General features: G+C 55.3%; 1 protein-coding gene across 10 annotated transcripts in view; it reads right to left on the bottom strand.

The window, feature by feature from the left end:
* FOXP4 (forkhead box P4) overlaps positions 1 to 25,479 on the bottom strand; it is a 50,847-nt gene that overhangs the window by 22,515 nt on the left and 2,853 nt on the right. For 6 of the 10 annotated variants that reach the window (XM_084968055.1, XM_084968045.1, XM_084968050.1 and 3 more), the window contains exon 2: positions 10,254 to 10,494. In XM_084968055.1, the coding sequence (XP_084824181.1) occupies positions 10,254 to 10,478 (225 nt within the window). In that variant the 5' untranslated portion in view covers positions 10,479 to 10,494. Of the gene's footprint in view, positions 1 to 10,253; positions 10,495 to 14,024; positions 14,323 to 25,479 lie in introns of those variants that run through there. The other 4 variants (XM_084968046.1, XM_084968049.1, XM_084968048.1 and 1 more) reach the window with 1 other exon arrangement.

Genomic DNA, 25,479 nt, shown 5'->3' with positions numbered 1-25,479 from the left:
AGGGGTCAGGGGGCAGACGGCAAGGTGGGAGAACAGGATGGCTGGGGGGGGGGGTGCTGGCAGCCCCGGGGACCCACCAGCGGGGACACTGGTCAGGGTGGGGGGAGGGGAGCCACACGGATCCTGGGGAAAGTTGTGGGGCGACCCATGCCGTCTCCTGGTGGGGACTGTGGTTGGGGCGGGGCGGGCGGCAGGGGGGAGGCTGTACTCACTCCCCACTAACTCTTACTCTGTGGTCCCCTGGAGCATGAAACTACAAGATTTACAGGAAAAAAAATGACAGGCCCTCAGCCTTCAAACACCCCCCCCCATCCTCCTCTCACTCTAGGCCTTTCCTCCCTGTTAGGCCAGATGACAGGGGACCAGGTGCGAATCTGGCCTGGCCTTCCTCTCCTCGCCTCGCCTCGCCTCCCAGTCTTTCCTGTGTGCCAGGGGCCATGCTAGGTGATGGGATACAGAGAACGTGGCCCTGCCCCAGGGCTCAGGGCCTAGCGCTGAGATGAGACGCCTGCCAGAGGCTGAAGTGGAGGTAGGCTGGGCACCAGCACCAGAGCCCTGACCACGTGGACGAGGAGGGTGAAGCATGGTGCAGAAACAGTGACCCCCACACACAACAGATGCCTGAAATGGCCAGTGAGTCTGGGGACCTTAAAACCATTTCCCGGGGCAGAAAATCGAGTTGTCTTGGGAGTAAGTAGCCAGAGCGATTGGAGGAGGCTGAGGGGTCCGCTACTCCAGGCACTTCATTCATTCATCCAACCACTCATTTACTCACGTTCTCAGCCACCCACCACGTACTGACTTGGAGAAGATAGGGAGGCAACCATGAGCAACACAAGCTCATTTCTTGGGATTTGCTTTCAGCCCAACCCTGACCCAGTTTGGCTTCTTCACACCACCTAAAGACCACCCTGGAGGCATCCAGGGCTGGGGGTGATGGGCTGTGGGTGTGGGGTCCAAGCTCCCCTCCGGAGATGGCCTGGATATGTCACTGACTGCTCAGGGCACGGCAGCGCTGCTCCATCCTCCCCTCTGTCCCGCCCCGCCCCCAACATCTGGACCCCTGGCCAGGGAGGTGCTCTGGAAGGAGGAGCAGGATGGGGAAGGCCCTTCGGCCCAGGATGTCCTCCTCCAGGGTGGTCACCCAAGGGATCAGGGAGGTATGAGACTTTCCAAAGCCCCATCCAAGTCACACCCACTGCTCTGGCACACCAGGCATGTGTCTACACTGCCTGCCAGGGCTGGACATATCACTGGACTACCCACTGAGAGCCATGGGAAATGACCCGTGCCCCCCGCCCAACCCTCAATATACGCAGCCCCATTTTCCCTGCTGATGCCAACCAGATCACAGCCTGGGGCTGACAGTCCCAGCCATCAGCACCCACAGACACTCTCGTGAAATAGATTTCAGTCTGGGCTGAACATGGAGGCAGGCCCAGGCTGGCAGAGAGTTTAGAAGCTATCACTTGTATAGTGCCTGGCAGTTTTCAAAGCACATCTACAAACATTTGGTTGAAGCTTCCCAACTTTTGAGCTTGCCAGGGCAGGTGTCATGGGCTCCATCTGACAGACAATTGAGGCCCAAGATCCCACGGTTAGGAAGCTGAGTCCAGACACCTCTGGTCGCCCAGCCGCCCTCCAGCCCAGGGAGGGGCTGTCCTGAGCTCAGGCACAGTCTGGTGAGGCTGTGCCTCCACCAACTCTCATGTGCTTTCAGCTGGCTGGATGGGAAGAGGAGGTGGAGAAAGGCATTTAAAATCCCACCAGGGAGAAGGCAGTGGAAAACCAGGAGTCACTGGCCTCTTAGACCTCATTTTCCTCCTCCTTTCACCCCTTAGACTGAAAACCAAATGCCCGGCTCTGTGGTTTGGGGAGTAAGTTCAGTTTTCCTCTAAAGGAGGCAGTACCGGTCCATTCAGAGCCTAGACCCTGGTCAAAGAGATCTGGATCCAAATCCTGGCTCCACCAGATACTGGGTGACCTTGAGTAAGTCACCTCACTGCTCTGAGCCTCAGTTTCTTCCTCTGTAAAATGGGGATAGCCCTGCAGTCGGCTCCCAGGTTTGCTGGGACAGTGGGCATGGGATATTTGGCACAGTGCGGGCACCCAGTGGGTCCGGAATGGACATCAACTCTTGTGATTGTGATTATCACCCTTGACCTTCCCGGGCAGCTCCTGGTCATCTGCCCAGTGCCACATCGGAGGACTTGTGAACTAACCCCTCTGCCATCTACAGCCACCCCATCCTCTGCAGCCTAGGAAGTCAGTCTCCTTAACGCAACCGAACTCTCCCCCCACTACCCATTCAGAAGTCATTAGCAGGATCTCCACAATTAGGAACAAATGGCTTATAACCGATGGCACCCAGGGAGAGCATGGGGGGCTGGTGCAGGGGAGGGGATGAAGCTGGAGCTTTGAGAGCAACCGGGAACTGCTATGAAAAGAAAAATAAGTCCTGGGGCAGAAGGGTCTCATTTGTGGACTGAGCCCACAATCTCATTTCTTTCTTTTTCTTTCTTTCTTTCTTTCTTTTTTTTTTTTTTTTTTTTGCCTTTTTGGGCCACACCTGTGGCATATAGAAGTTCCCAGGCTAGGGGTTGAATCAGAGCTGCAGCTGCCGGCCTACACCACAGCCACAGCAACTGGGGAATCTGAGCCGCATCTGTGACCTACACCACAGCTCACAGCAATGTTGGACCCTTAACCCACTGAGCAAGGCCAGGGATCGAACCCGCATCCTCATAGATACTAGTCAGCCATGCTGGCAACTCCCCACACCCTCCTTTCCAGCTCAGAGACTTGAGGGGAGGCAGTGAGGTGCAGGGCAGTTTACGGGTTCTTTCTCCAGGTTAGAGGATGCCAGGCCTGTGCTGGGGTCCCTGCTGCGTGTGTATTCGGGAGGGCAGGGATGTGGTGCTCAGAGAGACAAGCTCAAAGGGCTGAACTTGGTGAACTGAGAAGCAGAATCACGCAGACAAGATCACAGACCTGGCGAGCTGGAGTGTTACAGGGTATCTCGCCTAGTGTTTTCCAAATTGCTGGCTGTGATCTAATGGTGGGTCACGATATCAATGTAGAAGGTCAAAAAATTAGGAAAATTTGCCTGCACACATGCAAAAACATCAGTTGCTAGGTAAGCATAAGTATTGCTTCATGAAACTCTGTGTGCTAGGGCTCCCAGTAAAAGGTATTTCTTACTGTAGCTTGCAAGCAAAAAGGTTTGCAAAACACCGATCTAGTTCACTTTACTGATAAGGGAATGGAGACCTGGAGAGGGGCAGTGATGCAGCCACAGTCACACTGTGTCAGAAGCAGAACCTGAATCTCCAGACCTGACTTGGGGCTCTGCACCGTGAAGGGCAGGGTGGAGGACCCCTCCCCAAAGCAAATTCTGGTTTAATGTGGATAGTGGTGAAGGACAAAGAAACCCCCAACAAACGCCCCCCCCCCAAACCACCCTAATATCTCTGGTCTGCATCTAACTAATTTTGGCAAAATCAGGATCTCCACTGTCTTGATAACTAATTTCAACTGGGACTGGCTAGATTTAGGGGGAGGGGCACTAGGAAGATGTTTGGGGGGGGCTGGCCCATCCCAAATGTGAAAAGCACCCTCAGGAAGGCCCATCACCTGTCCCCACCCCTGAAGAATATGACTTTTGCTCATTTGTGTATAATTCAGCCAGTATTTATGACGCCCCACAGGGCACTTGCACTGTCTGAGACTCTGGGGGTGCCTAAACGGGGTGGGACCCATATTCTAACAGGTTATATGAGACAGACGCTGCAACAGAGAAGTGGGCTGGAGACACGGTGGACGCATCAGGCAGAGGACGGCTGGCTGGTTACTTAGGTTGTGTGGCCCGGCAAGACCTCTCCCAGGATCATTTCGGATGAGGGGGTTATTCCTTCAGGGGAGGAAGGTGCTGGGGCGAGAGCCCAGACGTGGGACGAAGCTTGGTGCTTTATGAACGAAAAAGGCCAGTGTGGCCAAGCTGAGTGGTCCAAGAGGAAGTCCCAGGGGTGAGCAGCAGCCAGAGCACAGGGACGATGGCTTGTCACTGTCTGCCACGCGTGAGGACAAATGGCTGGAGGGGGTTAAGCAGGAAGTGATGATCTCTGAGAGTAGATACCTAACCCACTGCCAGTAAACAGTAGGTGGCTAATAAGTACTTGTTGACTTGAATTAAACGAGAAACAACTCTCCATCCACCCCTTGAAATATAAGTCCTCTGGGACCACAGTGTGGAGGGGAGGGGTGCAGGGAGAGGGGTCAGAGGCCAGCGGCTTCAACCACGGAAGGGACTGACCTGGGGAGCTCCAGGTTCTCCACCAGCCAGGCTTTGTCCTCCAGCAAAGAGACATAAAAATGAAATTACACAGGGAAGGGGGGCAAGGAAGATGGGGGAGAGGAGGCCATAAAACCCCCGAAGTGATTCTACACCTTTTTCCCTTGGAAAAAAAAAAAAAAAAAGCTTTTTGGAAAAGGCCGTAAATTTTTTTTACACCAACCTCGTAAAAATGACATCGGCGCATTCTCAAATTAGAACCATTAAAATGAAAACCAGCAAGGCACAGACACCGACAGGCCCACGTGGGTGGGAGACGCAGAGTCCGGGTGTGCAGCCCAGTTTCAGGACCCCTTCCCCACCGCGCGTCCTGAAAGTGCCTCCTCTCCAAAGAAGGGAATGAAGAGATGAGCCACGCGGTGCAGAAGGGGGCAAGGCCCTCCGGAGGGGCTCCTTCCTGCTCTCTCTTCGCACCCCCAGTGGCACTGGTGCAGCCCCAGGCCAGCCAGCAGCCCCTCTGGGCCAAAACCAGCTCCACCAGGAAGGCACCGCAGTGCATGTGGGAGGGAGCCGGGCAGTGCGGGGCCAGGGCTGTGGGCGTGGGGCTGCTCCATGTCCCCTTGGTCCCCTTGCTTTCGGCTCGCCACCCTGCCGAGCGAGTCCTTCAGAAGCAGGTCTGGCCCCAGGTCCGGGTTCAGAACCAGTAAACCCAGCCGCCGCCACAGGGGCTGCTAAGTGGGGCTGAGGGGGGGCCTGCAATTCCCACCCCGCGGACTCCCACGGGTGCTCCTCAGAAGGAAGGCGCTCCTGCAGGAGACGACCAGGCTCACCACCAGGGAGGGGTGGCCCCACTTCAATCCTTCACCCCTCAGAAGAGGCAACATTGGCCCGCCTTCCCCCAGTTCTCCCCTTTGTCCCCCAGCCCCTATCAGTGGGGACAGAGAACTCTGGTAGAAGAGGAGGGTGAGAGAGGGAAAGGGGGTGTTAGGGTCCCCCATCAGAAGGGAAGCCTGGAGCTGGGGGCTGGCCGTGCCTGGTCCCGGGCCCCTCTCTTCCACCTTCCCCTTGGGGAAGCTTCCCTTTTTTGCTGGACTAAAGAGGCAGACACACAAACATGGTGGCCTTTGGCTTAGGAACCCGAGAGGGAGACAAGGGGGGGAGGGGGGGGTTAGGCCTGCTCCCCTGCCCCATCCCCTCACCTGCCCCAGGTCCCAGACGGGACAGAGTGGTTGGAATCAGGGACTTCGCCCAGGAGAACTTTCCATGAGAACTTTCTAAGTCCTCTTCTGAGGAGTTTCTGTCCCCGGTTCTTCCCTCCCAGCTCCCAGCACCTCCTGGGGAGGGGCTCTTTCAAGGGAAAGAAAAAGGGGGTTCAGGGGAATTTGGAAGAACAGAACTTGGGGCGTGAGGGTGGGAGTCCCAGAGACTGAAGAAAAGGGCCCCAGACCCGAGGGCTAGAGGCGGCTGTTGACCGTATGTGTGTGAGCTGGAGGGGATGCCTGTGCAAACTCACCTCTGAAGCCCCCCCTTCCCACGCTATCCCCCTCAAGAGCTGGGGCTGAGGAGAGCCAGATGGGGGAGGAAAACAAAAATCTCTTCCATTCTTCTTGTCCCCCCTCGCCCGACTCCCGGACACTGCCCCCCCCCCTTCTATGGAGGGGGCGAGTTTGAAGCTCATTAATGCAGAGTCCCCCAACCATTTTGAATCTCCTCACAGGATGTGAGCAGGGTGGGATTTGGCCCCGGTTGCCAGGGCAACTGTGGTGGGAGTTCCCAGACGCTAGGCAACCCTCCCGTGACCCTCGCTGACCTGTCACCCCTGCAACCGGAGGACAATAGGAGCGCAGGCTCTAGAGGCCCAGGACGCCTTTCAGCCCAGCCGCTGGCAGCTCTGCCCACCCCCACCCCGCTGGCCCAGTCCTCCGGGCCCCAAGTCTAGCGAGCATCCAGCCCCGGTCCCCCAAACCTCCCCAGGCCCTCCACCTCGCCTCCCCAAAGCTGGCTCGCACTTCTCCCTGCCCTGGCTGCCCTCCCATCAGGGAGCCCAAAGGCTATTTGCAGGGTCCCCTGGGGAAACTCCTTGCCCTGGGAACATTTTCATACAGGTGAAAGCAGATTAGGAGAAAATGCAAGGGCGACGTTCAGAGAAAAAAAGCCATCCTAAAGGGGAAATATTGGGGGGGGGGGGTCGTTTACTGAGGAAGGAGACCTTGTCCTGGTGACAGGAGGGAGGAAGGGGACTGACGAGCAGCTGGCATGCCTCCTGGGTCCAGGGCATTCTTTAACTGCAGCTGGGGATGCCAGCAGGGTGCCGGGTATAAAAGGAGGTTTGGGGCATGTTTGCTGAGTGAATGCGGGTTCCAGGGCCCACAGCCCTCACTATGCCTGGGGAATGCCCAGGCGACTGGAGACCAGCTGAAAGCCCCAAGGACAGAGTGGAGGTGGTGTCACTCACCAAAAAGGGGGTGGGGAGGAGGGAGCGGGAAGCTGGGGCCCTGACTGCTGAAATGGGGCAGCCAGTCAGGGACCCTGTCTCTAGTCAGCCGGGGCCTGGCAGTCCAGCCCTGCACCCCCCCCCCACCCCCCGCAGCCCCCTCTGTTTAAACAAGCTCCCGGCCTCCTGTTGCATGGATACAGGCGCCTGCTCTGGAACCAGAGTGACGTGGCTGCCCTCTTCAGCACTGTTTGTTTCAGCCTAAAGTCCTGTCACCAGCCTGACTTCTGACTCGCCCTGTTTATCTCTCTCTCTCTCTCCTCTGTCAGCTCATTACTCCCGAAGGCCAAGACTGCATTTCCAGGGCTTGTTTATCCAGCGCAGAGGGGCAGGGACGGACAGACAGACGGACAAGGAGGAGGGACCAGGGCACTGCCCGCAGACCCCCTCCCACCCTCGCCTCTAAAGTGGCCACTTAGGGCAGCGGCCAGTGGTGCTCTTGTTGTTTTAGGGGCTCTTTTAGGTCGGGAGTGGGGTGCTCTCGTTCAGGCACCCACAGTGTCTTATTTAGCACCTACTAAGCCCAGGTCTCACTCCCTCCGTTTCCCTCGGATGACAGCGAGTGTGGGAGGAAGGAGCTGGGCCCTGGACCAGGAACCGGGAGACCTGAGGTCTAGCTGTAGCCTTTCCCACGTCCCCTGGACACATCCGTGCTGCCTGTGGCTGCTCCCTCATCTGTGATATGGGAATAATAATACCCACCTCCTGGGGATGGTGAGGCGATTGAACGACCCTTCGTGAAAGACCCAAAGCACCAAATAGAGGCAAGGTATTTGTTTGTCCCCATCTGTTTGTCCTCAAAGGACTTCCTGGTCGGGGTGGAGAGCAGGGAGGTGCTTACTGGGCCCGGCTCTACCCCACAAAGAGTCAGAGCCACTTTTTGTGGGGGGAACAGAAGGTGTCACCTTGCAGCTCCCCCCAAAGCCTCCCTCTTAGGTTGGAGGTGGAAGGACAGCCCACAGGCCATTTCCTTTTAATTGAACATTTTGTAATTTTAATTTTGCAGAGTTCTTTTCATAGTATGGAGCCAAGGAGACTTTTTTTTAAGTCTCAAATATTTTCCTTGGCCCCGGGCACGACGCCCATAGTGAGCCCAAATGGATAAAACAGCCCTCCCTCCGCCTGCCTCCAAGCCTCCACCCCAGTTTATTTGTGAAACAGATATAGGATTTTCCAGGACTTTGGGATATTCCCCAAAACAAACAGGGATAACTGGAACGTGGAGGAGAGATGGGAAAATGCGGCTCGAGTGCAACATCGAACAGAGAAACCTGATGCGTACAGAGAGGCCTGACTTTCCCTCCCCCCTTATCCTGATATCTGTGTTCCCTCCTTATATAATTTTTTAAAAGAAACTTTCCTGGTTTAGTACCCACCCCACCCCCCCACCCCGATTCAGAATGTTCCACAGCTGTCTGTACAGAGGTGCAGGAGGGGAGGAGCTCTCACCCACACAAAATGGGTGGCCCTGGAGATTTCTGATGGGAGGTGTTTTGCTATTATTTTCAAAAAGGGTAGGGTCCTGCCCTTCGACCTTCTCTTCCCAGTAGATGGCACAGACTCTGGAGGTCTCATCATCAGAGAACCTGCTTAGGAGAGCTTGGGAGATGCCAGCAAACTCCCAAGAACCATCTCCCCAGGGAAAGGAGACCAGCCCTTTCTGCTTAAGTTTCCACTGTTTGCAGGAAGAAGGGATTTTAAAAGTCCTCCACTCTGTTCGCATCTGTAGAGACCCGTCAGTGTGTATAGTGATTTCACGCCCAAACTGCATCTGAGCCTAACAGCCCCTGTACTTTAGGCACCAAGGAGGCTAAGGCTCAGGGAAGCCAGGACCTAAGGACCGGCCAGCTGGGGGCCACTGCTCCCTGCTGGGCAGCTTCACTTCAACTTTTTTTTTTTTTTGGTCTATTTAGGGCCAAACCCATGGCACATGGAGGTTCCCAGGCTAGGGGTTGAATCGGAGCTGCAGCTGCCGGCCTACACCACAGCCACAGCCACACCAGATCCTTTAACCACTTAGTGAGGCCAGGGATCGATCCCACACCCTAGTGGATAGTAAGTAGTGGGATTCTTAACCTGTTGAGCCACAACAGGAACTCCCACTTTAACATTCTTGAGAAGGTCCAGGCCCCAGGGACCCAGTCTGTGCCCTCCCATTCTAGTGGACACTAAGGCCAGGGGCATGGGAGAGCAGCCCTCCCAGAAAGTGAAGTGGGGCCAGGGGGCTTGAGATCATGGAGCTTAGAGCAGTCTCAGAAATGCCCAAGGGTACTGACTGCTGCGAAGGGGCAGCCTGAGACTTAACCTGCGTTTGTTTGGTTCCTGCATCAGTGCTGGCTGACCAGCTCAGCACAGAGGGCAGGGGGTCGGGCTTTTGATGGTTCTGCCTCTAGTGCGACCTCCAGCTTTATAAAGTGGGGTGGGAAAGGGCCTCTCTGGGGCTATGGAGTGGGGGGAGGAGCCCCAGGAAGAAGCTAGAGGAGAGCATGAGGGCAATGTGGGCACACACGCATCTGTGCACATGAGATGGGGGCGGGGCATGGGGGGGGGCAGGTACATGCAGAAACCAACTTTTCCGCATTCCTAGGAGAGCCCCCAAGGGGCAATGCCACCAGCGGCGATTCAAGGAGCAGAGTCAAAGGAGAGAAGGAGCATCCCAAGGCCAGGGCTGGCTGGGCCGGTTCTCCTGAACTTGTCAAGCATGATTCTCCCTTTTCCTCCAGGTGAGGCTGGGACCTGGGGCCCCTGCTCTGTCATAACCCAACCGGGCTCCCCACCCTAAGGCCTCTCAATGCTCAGAGAGGCTGGTCTTGAACTCCTGAACTCTAGGGTGGGAACGATGGAGGGGGAAGAGAGAAGGGGGACAGACAGGGGTTCCCAGTCTGAGCCCTAAAAATGGAGGCCTGCCTCTGCCTACCGCTCTGGGACTTTTCCCAGCTGCCTTGACCACTGGGGCCTGGAAATTTAATCTCTACCGTTTGGACCAGGGGCCCAGGCAGAGGTGGAGGGGGGGAGTGTCACTGTACAATAAACTGAGGAGAGCAAGGTGTGTTCCGCCCGCTCCCCTTCCAGGGCACACCCAGGGCAGCACCTCCCTCCCCCAACCCAGTTTGTTAACTTAGCCAGAGCGCAGGCAGGTGCCGCCCACCCGAGACGATGCCCTCCAGCCTGCTGCCCAGGCATCTGTCACCCCTCTGGGCATTCCTGAGACTGTTCTAAACTCCGTGATCTCAGCGTACCCCCGCCCCGCCCTACTTCTCTTTCTGGGAGGGCGGCTCGCCCCGCTGCCTAAGTATCCACTAGAATGGGAGGGTGTGGACGAGGCCCTGGGGGCTGGACCTTCTTAAGAGTGTGAGGGAGGCTGCCCAGCAGGGGAGCGGTGGGCCCCAGGTGGCCAGGATGTGGCGGGAACAGCCCCGGCGAGTCCTCTAAGCCTCAGGGTTGCTGGGGAGGGGCGCCAGCTCCTACCTGTTGCTGCTGGAAGTGCAGCAGCTCCGCAGGGCTCATCTCGCCGTTGCTGTCTGCGCCGGGAGCCGTGTCCCTGCCCGCACCGCCTCCAGCAGTGCCCGCGGCCCCGCCACCACCACCACCACTGCCACCGCCGCCGCCATCGACCTGCCCAGAGAGGCTGCCCACGCCGTTCTGACCAGACGGAGCCGACCTGATTGTCTCCGAGGCGGATTCCACCATCATGTCGCTCTAGCGGGACCTGGAGGCGGAGGAGAGACACATGGGGGAGGGGCCGAGGCTTGAGGCTGGCCGGGTAGGGCAGGTTCCACCTGGGGCAGGGGGCAACAAGTGATGCCCCCTCAACACCCCCATCCCCAAACAAGACAACCCCCACCAAGTCCTGGGATGTCTCCTCCCTCTCAACTTCCTGGAGGCTGATCACCGGACCCCTGTTGGGGTGCCAACCGTCCTAATGTCACCTCCCCCCAGGGCAAGGCAAGGGACAGCTTTAGAATGAAGCTGAGGCTGCCCCACTGCCTCCCTCCTCCCAAAAACTGTGCAGGTCTCTCCTCCCAGGCTACCAGCATAGGGGAGAGGGAGGAGGGGCAGGGAACCTGCAAGGACTTAAAAGCAGATGAACTCTTCCCTGGGAACCCGGATATAACCCCCCCCAAACTGCCCCGCAGATGGGGAGTTCCCCAAGCGCAGCGCCTCCCCCCTCCTGGGAAAGAGCAGGAAAACGGCTGCCATCTGCCCAGCACCAACTGGGCGCCAGACCCTCAGCTGAGCCTGGAGCTGTGCAGGAAAGACAGCCAGTGGTCCCACTTCTCTGACCTTCCACTCCAAGTCCCTCAGAGCAGCACCTGGCCCAGAGCAGACACTCAGTAGGATTCACTGGCTCTACAGGCACCGACAGTGGCAGGAGATTGTTATTGCTGCCTGATTTTATAGACGGGGACTTGGAGGGCCCAGAGGTTCTACCCAAGGCAGAGTCAGGGCCTGAATCCTTTGTCTTCCCCCACCTCCCCAACTGCCTCTCAAGGAGTGGCTGAAACAAGCTCAGAGGGAGGGAGGGGACTCTGGGACCGTCCCGGCCAGTGAGGAGACGGCCTGCACGTCCTTCTACAGCCCCCGGGAACTGCGCGGTCTCAAGGGCTTGTACCCATGGACGGGGCTGCAGACGGCGGACTGTAGTATTCAGAGCTGCCTCAAAGTCTGAGGTCTCCAGCAGTCCCCAAAGCCACGGCGCCTTGAGACAAACACAGATTTCAGCCAAACAGGACACGGTTGCTGGCTCTCCACCCCTGATCTTTGACAGGAGTCTTAAACTCCCTAAACCTCAGTTTCTTTGTCTGTAGAAGTAATTGCTTCTGGCCTGGGAGTCCTGTGACGAGTACATAAAATGGCATACACAAACCGCTTGGCAGAGCAAGTGCCAAGAGCGATCAGCAGCTGCTCCCACCCGCCCTGTGGGTGAGGGTGAAGACCCTGGGCTCAGGGAGGTCAAAGACTGGCCAGGATCCCACAGCCATCAGGCAGTGGAAGCCGGCGGGTGTTCTTTCCTCCCTTCGGCCTTGGCAGAGCCCACGACCACATGGGGTTCCTGACTCAAGAGAGGTGGAGGAGGGCCTTCATAGAGAAGCTGCTGGAAGAGACTGGATTAATCCTCATTCCTTCTCTACGGAGGCAAATTCTCTGTTGCTCTGGAAGAACTCGCTCCTCACTTTACTGGACCACTTGCTCTGTGCTTGTCCCTGCTGTTAGCAGAGCTGGGAGGACAGTGAGAATATGGGGGTGGGGGGCAGGCAGGGCAGAACACTACTTAGGGCCCATGGGGAGGCCACTAGTTCACGTGCCTGCCACATCACCCTGCTCTTCTGACCCCAGGGGTCTCTGCCCCAGTGGATCTGTGTGGCCTCCTGGGTGACCCTGTGCTGCCGGAGTGTCCCCTGTCTGTGCATTTCTCTGCATTCCCAAGGGCTTGTCCCTCCTCCACACGCCCAGCTGCCACTCCCAATCCCAGGCTCTGAGAGGAGCTGGGCCAGGGGCTAGAGCAAGGTTGGGGGCGATGGTTCGGAAGAGATTGAGCACTCGGTCTCAGGCCTTAATGGCCATGTCAGCCCGAGGGCCAGTGGCTGCCAAATGATGGATGGGGTGGGCGCCATCCTCCACCCGCCAGAGCACAGGGCTCCAGCCGCACCCCCCCCCAACCCCAGCAGCCTCCTGAGCACCTTCCCTCACTCAGGCCTGGGCCCTGGCTATGCGAGGGGGCCACAGAGAAGGTAGGGGCTGCGTTGCCCTCCCTCGGCCCGATGCTGGCCCTGCTGGGGGTGGAGAGCAGCTGCCTGCTCCGGCTCCAAGTCTAGCTTCCCTGAGATCTGAGAACTCCTGGGCCCCAGGGGACAAAGACCAGAGCTTCAAGGGGGTGTGTGCGCAGAGGAGAAAGGAGACAGAACCCAGCAGTTTCTCCCTCGGGGTAAGGAAGAGTGCCCCCCACTTCCAGCACTCACACCCTAAAGTTGATCAGCCAGCAAGTATGGAAAAAGGGAAAAGAAAGGAAGGAGGATGCCAACAGAGGTGTCCGGTTCTTTTCTTTTTATGGGGGGTGGGGGGGTGCAGAGAGCGACACCCAGTGAACAACATAATTGCTGCAATGTGGCGTGTAATAATAGCTATTCAAGGGCCAATCATTCATATTAAACAGGGTGAAGCAAGCCTCTCATTTGCATGCTTGAGATTCTATGCATTTGAAAAGTCATTTCCGCAGGGTGTATGAATGGCATTAATTCCCACGTGGCGAGCTGCTCTGCCCCCTCCTGGGGCCTTCACCTCTTTCTGTGGTCTCGCCTGCCCACCAGCATCCACCCAAACTTGCAGGTGGGTGTTCCCTCAACTCTGCCCTAAGACCCCTGTACTGTACCCTCCCCCCCCCCCCCCCCCCGCCCCATGATGAGCACACCGGCAGCCTCTCACCTCCTGCACGCCCTCCCCCGGGGGTGCCAAAAGCCCTAGGGTGTTCCCCTGCACTGTGGGTGAGCAGGCTCTGGGTGGCGGGGGCCCAGCCAGCGAGGCATGGGGTGGGGTGGGGCACTGCAAGTGGGGGAGACAGCCAGTGTCCATGGGAACCTGGAGTCTGGCTAGAGAAGGCAGGGTCCTGGGTGTTGGAAGCCTGGGCTCAGCCACAACCGGCTGTGAATCCTTTGCCTTCCTCCTCCTCCAGGCCTCAATGTCCCCATATCTCCTGGGAAAGGTGGTCCTGAAGTTGTCTGCTGACTTTCGGAAGCTCCCGAAAACTCCCTCCCACTGCAAGCGACAGTGTGGCTTCTAGTGGCTCGTCCATTTAAGTCACAGCTGTCGTCCTTTCCCCAAAGGGAAATGCGGACCTCACGTTTCCCAGTGGAAGCCCAGACTGCCTGCTCAGGTACAGAGGGGGACCCTCCAAGAGCCCCCCCACCCTCCCGCCACCCATCTCCCCACGCTCCTCCCTGCCAATCCCCGCTCCCCACAGTCACCTACATTCTCAGCCAGGAGCTGCCAACCACCTGCAGGAGAGGAGAGACCTCTGGGAATGAGAGTGTGTGGTTTCGAGGGCCAGCTGTGTGACCCTGGGCAAGTCACTGGGTTATCTTTCCTTCCTTCATAACCACAAGTAAGGAGAGGAAATTGGAAGGTCTTTCCAGGATTTGTTAAAATTAAGGCCCTCGAGCTCACCCCAGCCTTCCCTGACCCCTGTCCTACCCCGTGCTGGGGGCAGTGCCCTCATCATTTCGTGAGCTCTAGGATTTCTACCTGGGGCGTGGGTCGAGCCCTCGGGCAGGTCCTGGTCTTCCATCCCTCAGGGTTCCCTTGGGGAGCCAGGGCACTTCGGAGCCTCTGGTCAGTACCCCGACGCTCCCGCAGACGCCGCCGACGGAAGGAAGGAAGGAAGGATGGAAGGAAACAGGGTCAAAGCCGCACCAGCCTCTTCCGCTCTGGGGGAGTCTGCGGGCTGCCGGGGGCTCCCACTTCCCCTGAGGCTCCTGACCCTTCGAAGAACGCGGGCGCGCAACGAGGGCCGCCTCCGGGACGCGCCTGGGACCGCCTGTCCCCTTCCTGGCCGGAAGTGACGAGTTCCACCAATCTTGGGGCCAAAGGGAGGACCCAAGGGCTAGGGTGCTTTCGGGGGAGGGGACAAGGGACGGGGAGCCCCACACGCGGAGAAACCTTTTGTGCATTTTCGGCGGGCCCATATGGTGAACAGAGTATTAATTACCGTAGCTTTTTAATTAACAATCGCTTAATCTGAGCTGTAACATTTGCCAGGACACCCTGCGCCTCGCCGCGAACCCGCGCCGCCCGCCCTGCCAACTCATCAATTAATTTTTATTGACGTTTTCTTCCCCAAACAGGCACAATACCAGGGTTTTCCAATTAACACCTCCGCGATCTCTAATTAGTGCAATTAACAGACTGATGGAGGCCCGGAGTTTACCCGCGAGGGAGGGCTGGAGGGGAGGGGGCGGGGCAGCCCCCTGCGCGCTCTCGCTTCCCTCTGGGCGCAGACGGGCATGTGCGCAGCTGGAGAAGGGGGACGCAGCTCCAGCTCTCAGAGGTAACACAGCTGGTGGGAGAGTGACCACAGGTAACCTGTACTCAGAGCAAGGGCGACGGTTTGAGTTGAAATAGGAGACACCGTTTCTAGCCCCCTGGAAAGCCAGAGTCTAGTCGGGGAGGTAGCTGAACGCCCGAGACCTCTAGCCCCAGCTCTATCACCAGCTTGCTCTGTCACTTGGTCTGAGTTAGTTCGCCTCTTTTCTCCCCTATAATGTGGGAAACCAGACTAAATGTATCTGTTTTGTAATGTATGTCCCTCTCAACTTCCAAGAAAGTCTGGGAAGCATACTTCGAAAAAAAGACAGATAAGCTACTTAAAATATAATATCATGGGGGAGTAGGAAGGGAGAATAAATGGGCCAACATCTTAAGCCAGAGGATCTCAAACTTGAGTGCATCAGAGTCACTTTGAAGGGCTTGTTAAAATACAGACTGCTGGATCCCAGGCCTGGAGTTTCCAATTTAACAGGCCTGGAGTGGGCCTGAGAATTCATTTCTTAAGTTTCCAGGTGAAGCTGATGCTGCCTGTCCAAGGCAACAGAGCTTCAATGAAAAGCACTGGCTTCAGCAATGAGCTTCCTGGTGGCCAAAATGAGATGATCCATCTCTAAGACCATTTACTCATTCAACAAGGCTTAAAGCCAAGCACTGAGGACCTATCTGAAGGAAAAAGAAGTTCTGTCCTGGCCCCTACAGGCTTACAGAACTCCCCAACAGGCAAGTACAGATGTTATGGATGCTTTGAGGATAACCGGTAATAACAGAGGTCCTACTCCCCCCTCCCCCTTTTTTCTAGGTCAATCTGGCATTTGTATTTTTGGAAGTTTGGTCACTAGTGGAGTTTTGGCCACAAGCGAGGTAGTCTTTCTTCTTTCTCCTCCGAGAATATTTCACCAGCAATGACCCTTCATCCATTCATTGATTCAACAAGTATTTAAGTACCTGCCCAAGCACCAGGCTCTGTGGGTGTGGACCCAAACAGGGCAGACCCTGCTCAGGATCCTGGAGCTAATGTTCCCAGGAGGTGAGGAAGATAAGTAAGGACACAAATAAATAGATAAGCTCAAATAAATTCTGTCAAATGTGAGTACAGGGAATACACAGGGGATCTGATTTATATGGCGACAGGGGGCAAGGAAGGCTTTTTCTTCTTCTTTTGGACATACCTGTGACACCCAGTAGTTCCCAAGCTACGGATCAAACTCACACCACAGCAATGATCCAAGCCACGATAGTCACAACACCAGATCCTTAACCCCCTGAGCCACCAGGGAACTCCACGGAAGGCTTCTTTTTAAGGAAATGGCATCTGTACTTCAAAATGAATGAGGAGTTCCTGTAGTGGCTCAGTGGTTAACAAATCTGACTAGGAACGATGAGGTTGCGGGTTCAATCCCTGGCCTTGCTGAGTGGGTTAAGGATCCGGTATTGCCATGAGCTGTGGTGTAGGTCACAGACATGGCTCATTTCTGGCGTGGCTGTGGTTGTGGCGTAGGCCAGCAGCTATAGTTCCGATTAGACCGCTAGCCTGGGAACCTCCATATGCAGCGAGTGCGGCCCTAGAAAAAGGCAAAAAGACAAAAAAAAAAAAAAAAAAAGAAAAGAAAAGAAAGAAAGAAACAAGAAAAGAAACAAAAAGAAGAATGAGCAGGTATCAGTCAGGCAAAGTGTACACTGAATGGAACACGGCAGGGGAAACGGCAGGTGCCAAGGCCCTTATTTTATAAGAGGAGTCCCCGGTTTCAGACTTTCTTCAGAGCAAAAACATCATTGATATGGACACGTTTCTAGATTATATAAAAAGACATACAAATGGGTACAGAGAGAACAGAGCATGAGGATGCCTTCCAATCCCTTCTTCCTTTCTTTTCCTTTCTTTCTAGCTGTCTAGCCATCAGACCTTACTTGTGTCAAGGGACATAAAGCAAAGGACTTTTCACAGCAATGAGCACTGGCTGCAAGTAACTAAAGAAGGAGTTCCCTGGTGGCTCAGCAGGTTAAGGATCTGGCATTCTTCACCACTGTGGTGAGGGTCTCATCCCTGGCCTAGGAACTTTTGCACACCATGAATGGAGCCAAATAAACAAAAAACTACAATTAACTGGAGGATACTTCTCAGTCTGTCACCCCAAGGCCCAGGGATCCCTTTGCCACTTTTGTTCAGGCCCACTGGCTTCAGGCCTTTAGGTGAGGGGAAGGCTCGGGCTGCAGACACTTTTGGCTGTGGCCTTTCTTAGCCAGCCGCTCACTTGCCATCTTACCTGCTGGCCCTGCTCTGGTCTCTTCCTACCTTTGCACTCAGAACATGAGCCGTGAGGTCACCCATCTAAGCCTTGGTTTCCTTATTTGTCCTATGATGCTAAGAGCAATAACCGTTCCTTTTGGGGTTGCTGTGGTATCAAATAAAAGACTCCCCATAAAGAAGGCATTCAGAGAAGGGTATTTACTACAATTACGGGGACCCCCACAAGTCCAGATCCTATCCCCCTAGCCCAGCTCAATGGTTTGGCACTTGAGGAAAGTGAGACAGAACCTAAGAGTTAGGAAGTCTCTGCAGCTCCCAAATGGGTCCCCAAACCAGAGCGGGGTGATATGAATCACAAGATGATGTGGCAATATGGTCAGCCTGGCAATGTCTCTCCTCAAGCAGATGGGGCTATCGGAATTCCAGAAAAAGCTCCGTCCCTCTCTGAGCCCTCCCCCTGGGACTCTCCCTTGTGTGGGTCAGAGGCTGGCAACCCCCGTTTCCCTCCCTACACCCACTTCAGCCCGAGTCTCCCTGAATGACACCCTAAGAGCAATCTGGTCCAACTTGAGGGATCATTCTAGGCCTCTTTCTTTTCAGGCTGTGCCCTCAGCATATGGAAGTTCCCAGGCTAGGGGTGGAATTGGAGCTGCAGCTGCCGACCAACGCCACAGCCACAGCAACGTGGGATCCTTAACCCACTGAGCGGGGCCAGGGATCAAACCCACATCCTCATGGTACTAGTCAGGTTCTTAACCTACTGGGCCACACAGGAACTCCTCAAGGCCTCTTCTTTGCACAAAACTCCCAGGCCCAAGGGGCTAGGGGCAGGGTGAGGATGTGCCTCTCTAGAAGGCTGCAACAACCTCTCATCCGGAAGATGAACCACCATCCTGCACTGTCTGTTCCAGGTTCTCCCCCCACCCCCACACCTGGTTTCAAATAACTCTATTTTTCCAATCATGAAAGTAAGACCTCTTGGTAGAAACTTGTGAAGAAAAAAAAAAAAAAAAAAATGAATAGTACCTGTGAGTCTACCACCCAGAGAGCTAGCCACCCCTTCTAGCCCCATCCATTTTCACTCTCTTTAGCCACATACACATTAAAACACGAAATTAGGTTCCTCATCTGTACGTGGTTTGAATTTTCCTGTTTTCCTACTCGCCACTTACTATCATAACCATTTCCACACGACATCAAATATTTTAAGCTGCAGTTTTTAGTGGTCAGAGTTGTCTGAATGGGCTGTATGTTCCAGAATTTACTTAGCAAATCCCCTAGAGTTGGACATCCAAACCATTGCCTATTTTTTCACTACGACACTGCAATAAACACCCTCATGTGAACAGAATATGCGCCACATCTGACGTTTGCCTAGGATACAAGTTCAGGGGGAACTGCGTACTTTTAAGCCTCTGGATACATTTATTCCCTAATTAAGGTCCATAAAATTTGTATCACTTTTGCCCTACCTTCAGCAAGGTACTCATATTCCAAGCCCCTCGATTTTTTATTAGCGCTCTTCCTCCATTCCCCTCAGCTCCTTTTCCAGAAGATTCTCAGATCCCGCATAAGACATTCAGAGGCCAACACTACCGACCCTGGGTGAGTTAACACAGCGTGTAGCTGGGTGATGGGCCTTTGCCTGCAACTGCTGCTGAGCAGTTGGGGCTGGCATTTGGGCACACAAAGGGACTCAAACATGACCCTTGCTTTGGGCAGGGGGCTTATAGTTCAGTGGAGAACAAGAGACACAAACACAAGCATTAAAAAAACCCCATACCTATAGGCTCCACCCAGGATCCATTCCATTAGATTCTCTGCGGAGTGGAAGCCAGGCATGGATAATTTTAAAAGCTTTTCCAAGAATTCTAAACTTTGGAGTTTCCATTGTGGCTCAGTGGAAACGAATCCGACTAGTACCCATAGGATATGGGTTCAATCCCTGGCCTCGCTAAGTGGGTCGGGGATCCGGCATTGCCATAAGCTGTGGCGCAGGCCAGCAGATGCAGTTTCGATTTGATCCCTAGCCTGGGAACCTCCATATGCCTCAGGTACAGCCCTAAAAAGCAAAAAGAAAAAGAAAGAAAGAAAGAGAGAAAGGAAGAATGAATTCTAAACTTCAAGTACAGCGGGGGTTGCGAAACTTGAGACCCTCTACACACAACACACACAACTTTATAAGTGTCATGTTAAGTAGATACTGGGGGGAGCTGGGGGAACTGGCTATGGGTGCCTAGAGGGAGTGGCTCCCGGAAGTCTTCCTGTAGGAGGTGACTTCTGAGCTGGGGTCTTAAGGAAGCGAAACCTGGGCACACAATTTGTGACTGTATTTTAATAACCATCATTCCACTCACAGTCTCTGAAAGTCCTTCCCCACACCCTGTCCCACACAACCTGGCACTCGCTCTCTGACAGATGAAGGAACCACACTTTGAAGATGCTTAGGGATGTGACAAGGTCACTTGGCTGCTACGAGGCTGAGCCAAAATGAAACCCTATAGCTCTTCTGACTCCTAAACGGGGGCTCTTCCCTCAAGTCCCATCTCAGAGGTGACAAGGCCCCGACCGAGGGCAGTCATGCTGGAACTTTCCTAGAATCTGAATCTTTCTCCACCACTGTCACTGTGCCCCAGGACACTGCTCACTGGCTCCCGCCCCCAAATGTTCCCACCAGGCCCTAGCAAGGTGGCCTCCCTCAATACTCCCCCCAAGTACCATGACCAAAAGGAAGAATTAACAATAAGAAGAAAAAAAAAAAGAAAAAAGAAAACCAACCAAAGATCCCACTCCATCTCATTAAGAAAGTAAACATAAGAGCCATCTAAGTGTCTAATTAAGCTTCTAATTAGTCCCTGCTTGTTACTAATGCAAATTAGATTACTCCGCTTAACTACAGCATGTCCACAACACCCTTGTTAATTGCGGCCTTTTGAAATTAAATTACTCCCTAATTAGCATATCAAAGCCATTGATTCGGAGCTGGGAAAGATGAGGGCAAGAGGAGCCGAATGCCAAGTTTGGTTAATCAGAGATGGCTAATTAAATAGTGCCGTCTTTCGTGGGGGGCCCGCTGGTTAAGGGGTGGGGCACCCACCTAGGGCCTGAGTGGCCATCTGGAGCCTGCTTCTGGTAGTCCCCTTGGCACCAGGGGGCTCCCATGGGCACAGGAAGGGCTCCAGCCCACCTGGGACAGACCTGTGGTCTGGCCCTACACGGGGACTCTGGCTGCTCTGGCCGGCCTGCCTGGGACAAGTCCTGGCCCCTCCTTTTGTCTCCCCTGATGATTGATGGGTGGCATTCACAGGATCTTGGGTACCGGCTCCAGGGGATCCAAAAAACACATCCATATTCCAATGTGCAAGATTCGGCAGCTTTTCACATTCCTCTCCCTGTTCCAAGAAAGGTGACTTCTGTCCAGTGCTTCTCTAGTCCCCACCTGTGGTCCTATCCTTGGAAGAACGTCGCCGCTTGCCCCCCAAAAGGACATAAGTTGTGGGGGAGGGGGCAGGTAAGAAGGTGATGACTTTCTTACAGGGGCTCACCTGGGCAGGGATGGATGGGCTGGTTTCAGCTCGGAACAGAGCCCCTCAAGACACAAGACCCCATCATTCCCGCCATGGTAAAAAGAAGGCAGGAGGAAAAGCATCTACCACCATCAGTTCTTAAGCAGCCGGGTGAGAAGTGGATTTGGGTCAGGGTGTCCTTAAAGGTCTTCCCTGCGCTCCCACAGGGCCTCTCAGACACGGCCCCTCCTAGCTCTTCCTAGAACAGAGGTCAGGACAAAGTTGCTAACCAAAAATGCCCTCGGGGGGCTGGGCGGGTCCCCGAGGAGGCCCAGGGAGAAGTGGAGGGTATTCAATCCCAGACTATCTTTTCCACACGGAAATGCAGGCTTAGTGTTTGACAGGGTTTGGGTTTTTCAAAAGAAGCCAAATGGGGCTATTTCTGTGACATTTACCCTTGTAATAAACTTTGCGTGGGCCAACAAAACACGTAAGGGGTGAAGTTAGCCCATGTGTGACCTCAGCCCTTATGGCCAGCATTCCAGAGAGACAGGTTCCGGTCAAGCTGTGTGACCCTGGATAAGTTAGATCACTTCTCTGGGCCTGGAGCCCTTACCCGACAAACAAGAACCAGGAGGTAGGTGAAGTGGCAGAGCACTGTTCCTCCATCAGGGTCTGCAGACCACCTCGTTCTACACAGTACCTGCCATGATCCATTCCCAGATTGGGATGTTTTCTAGAACCTTCCTCCTTCATCTTCTATGCAGAAGGCAGAGTCTGGGCTTCCAAGTGTTCTTTGGAAATGCTGAGGGCTTGTTCCTACAAATGTCTGACCCAGCCGCTGGGCAGCTAGGAGGCACACAGCTAGGAACTGCACCCTCTGCCCCTACACTGAACGGCTTAGCCCTGATGAAGGCAACAGATCCTAAATACCTCTTCTAAAAAAGACAGAACTTTCACAAGTACAAAATCCTGGTGATTGACAGGTCTCTAGCCTGGTCCTTCAGTGCCCCCCTTCCCCAACGAGGCTGTGTGTGTGTGACTCTGTCCCCCAGCCCTCCTCTCCAAGTTTCTCACCAGCAATCCCTGCAACACAGTGTCAGGGTCAAGGCCAAATTCCCAAAAGGTGAGGCTTTGCTGACTTAGGGAGGGGTCAAACAGGGCCTTGGGGAGAACCGCCCCTCCCCCGCAGCTCAGCCGGGTGAACCCTAGGTAGTGCCCAGTCCATGGGTATCCATCCAAGCCAAACTGGGCTAAAGGGCCCATAGCAGTGGTTTTATTTTAGAAAATAAGGGAAATTTAAAGCAAGGCAGAAAAGAGAAATGGGGGGGGGGTGAGCTGTCCCGGTGTGAGGGGGAGGGCAGAACGGCAGCGCACAAGGGCCAAGCTACAGCCCGCCTCGCTGAGCTCTCTCTCCCAGGGAGATTCAATTAATTGATAACAAGAGGCATCAAATTAATTTCTGGAGGATGTGAGATTCTGATGAAGGGAAATCTTGTCGATGGGGATCGGGCAGGAGGGGGTGGGCAGCGCCCCCTTTAATCAGACTCCCTGTCTAATTGGGGAGGTGGAGACTTCCCAGGGCCGGAGGGTCCCCTGCCCCGCACTCCACAGCGCCCCTTTCGGGCAGGACCCGTGGGTGCAGTGGGCTCCCATGCGGTGGAACAAAGAGGGCCGGTCTCTTCTCACCCAACCACCCAACCTGCTGCTCAGGGAAGGAAGGGCCAGGAGGAGGGGAGCGGGGGTGCTTCCTTACCAACTACACACGTAGGAAACCCGAGGGCCCAGAGAAAGGACTGTCGTGCCTAAGGGCGCAGAGGGGGGAGGAAGCTGGTGGCAGTAGGCTTACGGGTACCCCTTATGGGTGAGTCCCAGACCTGACACCCAGACCAGGGAAGTCGTCCCCAAGCTCAAGGAGGTTAGCACACAGGGGTGTGGGAGACCCTCCCTGTGGCTAAAAGGCGGAGGCCACTCGCCTCCTCTTCCGAAGTTCCCTGGACCCCCAAACCCCCAGCATCTTCTCGACGCTCCCAGCGACGGCCGCAGACACGGGGCGGTTGATCAAGGAGCTCCCTGCATCTCGCGCTTTTGCGCTCTTGGAAGCTCAGGGAAACGCTAGCAACGCGGAATGAGTGCACTCAACTGGGGTGGGAGGACCGGGCGCCCTGGCTCTCCTGGGGACCCTGGAGGTGTCCTAAAGGAAGGATTCTTCCAAGGGACCAACCTGGCAGCCTCAGCATGTCAACCTCTGCAAGGGCCTCAGGCTCCGACCCAGAGATGCGGAAGCTTCGCACCCAAGCACTTAGAGCAGCCGCCACTCCCTCAGGCTCCTTCGAATCCTCTCATCTCTCCCCCAGCTTCTCCCAGCGGTGAGCCCTTTTTCTCTCAGGGAGCGATACACCCACATCTGCCCAAAGATCCCCCTGAAGGAGAGAAAGGAGGAGACTATGCCATCCTCTTTTGGAAGAACTTCTTGCAGCCTGGGTCTTCTGGAGCGGGGACTCCAGAGCTGGGGAACTGAAGTCAAGGGAGCCCACCCGGTTGAAGAAACAAGACCAGAAGCCCCTTCATCGGCCCACCAGCCAGTTTCCCTTCACACAGCTCAGCCCTCCGGACACCTCCCGGGGCCAGCATGGGCCTCTTATCCCAGCTGAGGAGCACTGGGATCTGATTCGACTGGGGCACTCACTCCATCGCGGATTTTCCAAGCTGCAAGCAAGCCACCTTTTAATAAACCTCTTCACCTAGACGCCTGTGGGCCACTGCACACAGCGATGGTGCCACAATGCGTGTGGAACGGAGAGGAGTCTGGGTCTCCATGCTGCAATCCTCCAGTGGCCATCATTTGTCGCTCTGCTGCCAGTGGGAATTCTGGGTAACTTCCACCTGTGACCCTGCCTGCCTTGAACAATCACAGAGGGTCACTAATCTACACACTCCACTTTGTTCCTGTGTAAGGGAAAGCCACCATCTCCACATTCACACCGTAGCCCAGGTCAGGTGCCATCAGAAACTCCAAATGGGAGAGGAAACACCCTTTCCCCCGGTTCCTGTACCACCAGTGACCCCACGCATCCTCAGGTCCCAGCCTGGTTGGCTCCAGCTGGGAGGAGGATGGGGCCTGGGGAGGTGAGCAGTGCTGCTGGGATGGCGGGGAACAGGCTGCATGGCTATGGCCAGGGGACAGCCAGCTGGGAAGGAGTCATCCTGGGACAAGGATCAAGAGAAGGAAGAGCATCAGCCTGGCCCGAGCCTGGAGCGTTCGCTCCTGTGAGGCACCAGAAGCTTTGACTCTAAGGCCCTGCCCGCTGGGCACCTTCTGTGCTGGGATCTCTGGATTTCCAGCTCAGGCAGGCTCTGCACAGGGCCCACCAAGCATCGGCAGGGTTCCTACTGTGATCCCAGCTCAGCAGAAGCAGCCGGGAGCAAAGGTGCGCGTGTCCACGGAGCACACAGGGAAGGCAACACTGAAAAGAGAGGAAGCAACTTCACTTCACACTCAGAGGAAGTTTCTTTTTGCTTCTTCCAGATCTTCCATCCAGGTCTACGTCCCAAACTGATCAGAGACTGGCTGCCAAGTGTGTCTTCCAAAAGGTCGTGTAAGCCAGGGTTCCAAACAGTAGAAGTCTCCTTTTTTTTTTTTTGGAGAAAGGTGGTACCAGCCATTTCTCCTCCCCTGTTACCCCTCCTATCTGTCTCCACGATGCTGGAGGGAAGAGGGGTGGTGACTGGACCTTCCAAGGTCAGGTGCAGGTGGGAAAGGTCAAGGTGTGAGCCCAGACCCTCCCTCAAAGGGAAGACAGGAAGGGGAAAGCCAGCCTTCTCACTGGAGTGCTAAGGGGCCACCCAGGCCTGAGCTGGTGAAGGAGGGAGGGGGAGAGGCAGGCCTTCCTACCCACCCCCCTTCCTCCCGTCCCCACAGCAGAGGCTCAAGCCCTACTGGTTACACAGCAAGTTCAAAAAGTCTCACATTTTAGACCTAGCTCTACCCTGACTAACTGTAGGACCTCACACGAGTTGCTTCATCTTCTAAACCCCAACATGGAGATTTATACGCATTTCCAGCATCCAGTCCAGCAGGTAGCCGGGCAGTGCCGGGAATCTAATAATAAAAGCCACCCCTTAGCCAGCACTCCCCTGTGCCAGGCACTGGGTTAGATTCTTCACATTTACATTTCTTTACCTCACATTTCTCCCATTCCGCTCCCAAACGGGCTTTAAAGGGCTATTAATGACCTGCTTTACATATAAGACAACTGAGGCTCGAAAAAACTTAACTAAGTCCCCCAGAGTCCCATCACCACTGGCAAGTTCCAAAGCCACTTCCCCCGTGACCTGCGTTTTGCCCTGTGGAGGCCCAAGTTCCTTGCCCAGGGTTCCAGAGTTCTGGAAGCAAGTCAGAGGAAGCCACTTCAGCCACCGGAGCCTCAGAATCCTGTCAAAAACAGCGCCCGACCTGCCTTGATCTGGGAAGCTGGGAGAGTTTGAAGGGAAATTGGGCTGAGCTCCTTGCGTGGAAGAAATTATTCCTTGGCACGGATTGGGTTATTAGAAAAGGAGAGACGTTGTGCCCGCTTCGGATGAGCATGGAGGGGCTTGCAGTCCAGCTGGAGCGATGGAAAAGCCACCAAGCCCGCAGGGCATCCAAGGGCTGGGATGTAGGGAAGGAGGCTGCAGCCGCACCAGGTGTGGCCTATCAGGGAAGCCTCTTCTCGGGAGAGCCCCCTCCCGGTCTTGCAACTCCCAGTTCTCCTAAACAGACGCCCAGCTCGCTCTCTGGACCCTCCTCTCTCTGATGCGATAGCTAGCAGTTTCGTACCCTGACAATATGCAGATCCCGGCCTTTACCGCGTGGGCACTCCAGTGCCCAGCCTGGGACTTGCCCAGACAGAGTAGGAGC

Source organism: Sus scrofa, chromosome 7 (assembly GCF_054392235.1).
Source record: "Sus scrofa isolate SSC_HxYL_T2T_F1_AM1 chromosome 7, Sscrofa_HxYL_maternal_Yorkshire_Landrace_v2.0, whole genome shotgun sequence".
Taxonomy (NCBI): domain Eukaryota; kingdom Metazoa; phylum Chordata; class Mammalia; order Artiodactyla; family Suidae; genus Sus; species Sus scrofa.
This window is presented reverse-complemented; position numbering and strand designations above follow the sequence as displayed.